Source organism: Pteropus alecto, unplaced genomic scaffold (genome assembly GCF_000325575.1).
Source record: "Pteropus alecto unplaced genomic scaffold, ASM32557v1 scaffold10, whole genome shotgun sequence".
NCBI lineage: Eukaryota > Metazoa > Chordata > Mammalia > Chiroptera > Pteropodidae > Pteropus > Pteropus alecto.
This window is the reverse complement of record NW_006431210.1, coordinates 297,405-303,645: the sequence shown is the minus strand read 5'-3', so window position 1 is coordinate 303,645 and position 6,241 is coordinate 297,405. Positions and strand designations below refer to the sequence as shown.

The window sequence follows — 6,241 nt, the reverse complement described above, 5'->3', positions numbered from 1 at the left end:
ACACAACAGAGCTGAACACAATGAAGTTTATTGCTCAATTGTACAGAGACTGTGCAGCTTTCTTCCATCTTGTAGCTATGCTATCTGGAGCATTGGCCTCCATTGGCATTTCAACTCTTGACTGCCTTGGGGGGTAGTAACATATCACTCTGCTCTCATTCTATTGGCAAGAATAAGTCCTAAGATCTATACCTAAATGTGTAAGGTACATAGTTTAGCTGTTATGCCCAGGGGAAAAAAAAAAAGCTACGCTGTATACACATGGCTTTGCCTCTGCCATACTCAGAAGTGCAAAAAAACCCTAGATTACAGTATCGTTTTCCCTATCAGACTGGCAGAGCAGAATCCCTGCCAATACATATAATTTTTAACTGACAATCTACTTCTAGGAATTTATCCTACAGATAAGCTAAGAAATATGCATCTTTATAAAGCAATGGATTGGAAAAAATATTCGTCAGCAGGAGCCATGCTAAGCAAATTGTGATATATCCATATAATACCATGCCATCATAAACAAGAAGAAACTCTTTGTGAACTGATAAAAATCAGATATCTAACTAAATGAAAAAAAAATCAACTATAGGCTATCCTACACCATTTGTATCTTATGAAAATTCAAAAAACTAATCACATCGCCTGTAGAACTAGGGGATAGGAAGACTTACTACAGACCCTACGTATCTTGAATTTTTAGTTATGTCAATGTATTACTTAACTCAAAATTTAGTTTTTAAGGATATGGAGACTGCCACTATCTGTGTAACTGAGAAAGTTGCTTAATCTCTCATTGACAAAAAGAGAGTTAAATAACTACCTACATCTTGTGGGGTTTTGAGAAACCAATTGCTCCATTTCTAAAGAAAATTCTATAATCAATTTGGGTATGTTTGAATCACATGGCAATCCAGAAATATTAACAGCTTGTGGGGCAGTCAGGGAAAGCCTCTCAGGTGATATTTAATACCTGGGGAGTTTCCTCATCCCAAAAGAATTAGGAAAAGTGCTTGACATATCTGAGGAACAGCAAGGCTGGGATGAGATGGAATGACAGTAGGACATGAGGTCACTTGGTGAAAATAGGATCGTGGAAGCTATTTATAAGACTTGAGTACTAATTAAACACAGGAGTGACACATTGACCTAACAGAATTCTTCTATCTGCTGTATGGAGACAAAACTGTAAGGTCACTGATAGGAAAAAGCCCTCCCTGGAGACTGTAAGGCCGACCTTTGGTCTGAACCCTCCAACCTCCCCTATCCAAAACTATCATTTGGAATAGTTTGAAAAAGACAAATTAAGTTTTTCTAATTCATGCAAGGACTGAAGAACCAAGAAAGAAAACTCTAAAAACTTACTACACATTTTCCCTTAAATTGACTTTCTGCATCACCTTGTTACCTACAGGTTAGGGTATTTGGTTTGCTTTAAGCACATTAGTATTAGGCAACAAAAGATAACAGGTCCATTTTAGTTTAACAGACATTTATTCTTTTAAACAACCTCTACACACAAAATAGATGGTTTAAGATTTGTGAATGGAATTTTGGTCTCAAGAGGTTTTGAGTCTGCTACATGTTTTCTGGAAATCATTTAACTGAGCTTTTTAAGACCCCTGAACAAAATAGGGAAGTTGGTTCAAGGAAATACACAGCAATTAGGTTTTGGAATCAAACTACCTATTCTGAAATCAGCAAACCCAGAATTTGAAATTGGGGCAATTCCTCTTCTGTATTTCCTATACTCTAATTCACCCTGGAAAACAGAATGTTGTAGTATGCTTTATCATTAAGGTAGACGCAGCTGAAAGCCTGGAAAGTTTGTGGAATAAGAATTTTGAAGGTAGTTTCAACAAGGAGAGAAAAACTAGTTACATCAGAAACCATGAATCTGTACTGATACCAACATGACTTTTCTCAATAGCCCTATGGGATCATGTGGGTTGGCCCAAGATGACTTGCTTCTAAGACTGGACTAAGTAATGAAGTACTTTTAAATAAAGCCAACCATATTTTTATCTTAAGGTAGTTAGTGTTCATAATGGTCACGAATTAACACTACAACAAACTCTAAGGCTAATAAATTCCCTTGTCTATCTTATGTTCAATTTCCATCAGTTTCAGTATATACCAGTTTACCAACTTTGCATGAAATTCAGTATTCTATAGATCCCATGGAGTCATGAGATTGAACAAGGAGCTGCTTCTCCTTTTGTGAATTTCAACGGGACTCTGGAGGCCAAGCCAATTTTGTTTAGGTTAACCAAGATTTCTTCCATTTGTAATATGACCAACTCTCTTACAACAGGATTGTTCAAATTTCCTAGTAATGGCGGCTTTAAATTTTTCTTCCAGAAGAATAAGTTTTGTGAATAATTAGGTTACATCTGAATACATGGGCCCTCTAGTCAACTTTCACTTTTCTGCATATGATTAGAATGGATTAGGATATCCTTTACATTTCCAAGCAAAATTCAATTTAAAATGTTTGTTCTTGCCAAACTCCAAAAAAGTAGCCCCTTGAGAATAAACCAGCAGAGCACTGCATTACCAAAATGCTGTAGGTTTCATCACATGCACCAACAAATCTACATTGCTAGTTCTGTACTCCTTTTTCACAGAACTTATTTAACACCTATTATACCAAACAGCATTTTAAACACTGACATATAAACTCCCTAATAAGATAAAGCAAAGACAAGTGTTTGACAAATAGGATACACCAATCACTTAAGTCTTCAAACATTATTGCACTTTAACTTTCATAATTTGACAATGCATTCATGAAACAATCTGCAGACTAGTTTTAACAAAGAACACTTTTAAGCAGACATGACTGTCCTAAATTGTTTATTAGGAAAGAATTTTACAAACATATTAGCGGTAACGATGAAGCTGGAGAGTATTGCGCCTCCTCCAAGCTGCACGACGAGAACCACCAATAGTGTGGTGGAACTTGTGGCCCTTTCCGAGGCCACGGCTCTTGCGGCCTGCAGACGTCAGCCCTCGCATCTCCCTGTGCTTGTGGACTGGTTTGGTGATCCACTGGGTGTCAGGATTCCGTCTGATAGCTTTATGGAATGGATCAATGAGAATAACCTCAAAGAATTTGTATGTGGAATCTTCACCAACCCAGTAAGAATTCAGGACTCTCAGAGCCCCACAGTGGCGTCCAGCTCGCTCCTAGAAGAGGAAAAAAGGCCTAAGGTCAACCTCCTACATTTCCCAGATAGCAAATTAAGCAGCAAGAATTCTCTTTAGTTCACTACTAGACAAGTGACTGAGGTGTGACCACTACAATATAAGGTAAACTTACTATTCCCTATTATACCCACTCCGTAAGTAAGGCATGGATGTTAAAGACTACCTGGCTAACAAAATTTCAAATTCTGGAACCTCGTCTTCTTCTAATAGAGAGGTCAGCAAATTTTTATAGAAAACCTTAATTATCATGTTTTAGGCTGTGCAGGCCGCAATGATCTTTTTTTTGGGCAGTCTTCGCCTTTTAATAACAAAAACATCTTTAGACCATAGAAGGCAACAGTCCATTGTTCACAAACCACTACAACAGAGCAAAGCTTAATTTACTAACCCAGAAAAACAATTTATACCTGACCACAGAAAATTAGCAATACAGAAAAATGCAGCTTTTATAGAGTGAGGGACAAAATTTACTGCCCTTCAAAAGCTTAGGTTCCAGAGGTTCACACTAATCATAGAACAAAATTCCAATATCTATGATCAAACATAGATTAACAACAAAGATGGACAAAGTCTCTTGACAGCAACTCTTTACCAAGAGTAGTATCACAACCCTCATTTCGAACACAACAGGGCTCACCTAGGCAAATTAACAATCAGAAAAGTTGCTCAAATCCTTCATCTCCAGGTGGCAACCAAAATAACTGCTTCTCAAAAACCACCTACCTCAGCAACAGATTGAAGGCTTCGAGCAAACTTTAGCTGGTTAACACCGTGATGGACAGGCTTGCCATAGGTCGCACCCTTAGGAACTGGGCGTTTGCGGCCACCACGGCGGACACGAATCCGATATATGACATAACCTATAAACAAAAAATATGGTGGTCTCAAAGTGGATGGTTCAGTGACTTGTCACTATTGCTCCCACATCAAAATTATTTCAGATCATAAGTAAAATACTGTTTAACTGATGTAAGTAAAATTAATACCAGTTTGAGGCTTACAGGGAGATTGATCAACTTTTCATTTCCACTCTATTAACAATCGTTTGCAGTTATTTACTGATCCACTGCTAGCTTAATACAGTTTCTGCCAAAGCCCTATTGAGGCGATAGTAGCTTTTTTATCAATGGTTTCCAACTTTTCCCGGGGAATATAATTTTATCCAGGCACCCACGCAGAAACCACTCACCTTGCTTAGCCTTGTATCCCAGCCTGCGCGCTTTATCCGGCCGGGTGGGGCGGGGGGCCCTGTGGAGTGCAGAAAGCTGGCGATACTGCCAGCAGCGCACCCTAAGAAGAAAGCGCATGACATCGGACTGCTTCTTCCTCCACAGCTCCTGGATGTACTTGTAAGCACCCATCTTGGCTTACCTTTGAGACAAAACTGGGTATTAAATTATAGCATCCATTTAAGGTATAAGACTCCGTCCGTCCATCTTAGTTCCCTACCAACCACAAAGAAACCAATGAAAATGGCTCTGCACGAACTGAGGGGGATAGTCAGCCCAACCCCCACCTTTGCGCCCACGGATAGCAGCGCCCAGTCACCTCTGCGACCCCAGCGAAAAGCACCGTAGGGAGGCACTCGGGACATTTTTTGCTAGACAAATGAATGGAGCTAGACTTAGGCCCTGATTGCGGCCGGCAGAGTCCCCGAAGGCTGCGCCCTGCCTGTAAATACATCTCGCCGACACCACGGGGGAAAATGCCGCCGCCGCCGCTTTACTCTCCAGGAAAAAAACACTTACTCCATCCAACCCGCCCAGCTCGCTTTAGGAAGCCCTAGACCCAACCTATTCCTCAACCCCACGCCTCCTTTTCCTTCATGCTCTGGGCCCAGCTCGATTTCCCGCCGCCATCACATTATTCCCCAGCCCACCCCGGGGCCCTCTCCACAACCGCGCTGTCCCGCATCCTGACCAAACTCGCGCCGCGTAGGAGGAAGGAGAAGCTCCGGAGACGCAGGGTCCCCGAGACTGGATGGCCCAGGCGAACGGAGATGAGCGGCGGATGGAGTAGCGAAAATCCCCTACAAAGCCTACCTGATGGCTGCGGCCAGACGGAAAGGAAGAGCCTTTCTCCCACAATCCTTTTTGGGCTCCTCCCCTAATTCAGAGAAACTCTTTCCGGTAGAAAGCTGCGGCCGCTCAGAGCCTCACGGGACATGTAGTTCCGGCAGAGAGCCTTGTGGGCGGAGTTCCGTCGGGATTGGACGCAGCTTTCCCTATTGTCCCGCCCCCTGCTCTTCCTGGCGGCAGTAGGTAGCGAGGCCTCCGCGGCTACTGTCCAAGACGGTCCCGCTGCCGGGCGAGGGAAGTTGGAGGCGGTGCTCCAGGGGCTGAAACCCGCCGTAGAGCTAGCTGCGCAGTCAGCGTGCCGCTGTCTTCTGCCGAGTGTACAGGTCTGTGTAATGAGGTTTACGGGTCGGCTTCACGCACTGCAGGCTCCTCACTTGAGGTGTCGCTGCGGGGAACGCTGTCCTCTTTCTCCCCCGGGATGGATGCAGTAATCTGGAGACCCGAGGCGGTTCTGACAAACCCCTGCGACGGTGCCGCCAAATAAAACGTTAGTGGTGCAGGGGCTACGGGAGTCGGGGCCTTCGCACTGTATCTCCCTCTCTCTCTCTCCCAGGCCCCCGGATCAATTCTGGTTTTAGCTCTGGTGGGCCCAGCTCCAAGCGATTTTTCCCTAAAAAGGATCCGGGGATAGGGGTAGCGTGGGCGGCTCCGTGCCTTTCCTGCGCACGGATTTGGTTCAAGTATTGCTACGTTAGAACCACAGTTTTTTAGGAAAGCGAAATATTTATTTATTGCAACTGGTTGGCAGTTGCGAGTATTTGGGAAGAAATGCCGAGAAAATGCTGGCATTTTGTGTTGTGTTCTTTATTGAAAAATGGTTTACTAGCTTTTTTGGGTCTCCAGAATATTTTCATTTTCGGTAGTCGTGGGGTTTAATTCTACACATTCTAAGTTTAAGTGTGGCCAAGGTTTAAGAGAATCATATTGACCTTCTAAATCATTAGCGGTGTTGGTTATTC

The 6,241-nt window shown here is 43.0% G+C and overlaps 2 protein-coding genes across 6 annotated transcripts in view; one reads left to right on the top strand and one right to left on the bottom strand.

The window, feature by feature from the left end:
* Positions 1 to 1,469: 1,469 nt before the first annotated feature.
* On the bottom strand, positions 1,470 to 5,369 carry RPL15 (ribosomal protein L15). The gene is made up of 4 exons (XM_006905699.3): positions 5,247 to 5,369; positions 4,394 to 4,575; positions 3,928 to 4,064; positions 1,470 to 3,183 (listed from the first exon to the last, which is right to left on the bottom strand). Exons 2-4 carry the CDS (start codon positions 4,563 to 4,565, stop codon positions 2,878 to 2,880), a joined length of 615 nt encoding a protein of 204 aa, XP_006905761.1. The 5' UTR covers positions 4,566 to 4,575; positions 5,247 to 5,369; the 3' UTR covers positions 1,470 to 2,877.
* Positions 5,370 to 5,462: 93 nt separating this feature from the next.
* The window catches only part of NKIRAS1 (NFKB inhibitor interacting Ras like 1), a 38,121-nt gene continuing 37,342 nt past the window's right edge, over positions 5,463 to 6,241 (top strand). For 2 of the 5 annotated variants that reach the window (XM_015597269.2, XM_015597261.2), the window contains exon 1: positions 5,464 to 5,605. The gene's annotated coding sequence lies outside the window, so the exon portion shown is untranslated. Of the gene's footprint in view, positions 5,606 to 6,241 lie in introns of all 5 variants that reach the window. The other 3 variants (XM_006905697.3, XR_001517820.2, XM_025039021.1) reach the window with 3 other exon arrangements.

Coding starts and splice junctions, on each gene's coding strand:
- RPL15 (XM_006905699.3), bottom strand. CDS start 4,565: ATGGGTGCTTACAAGTACATCCAGGAGCTGTGGAGGAAGAAGCAGTCC. Junction 4,065..4,393: donor GGGATACAAGGCTAAGCAAG/GTGAGTGGTTTC, acceptor TTTTGTTTATAG/GTTATGTCATATATCGGATT. Junction 3,184..3,927: donor GCCTTCAATCTGTTGCTGAG/GTAGGTGGTTTT, acceptor TTCCTCTTCTAG/GAGCGAGCTGGACGCCACTG.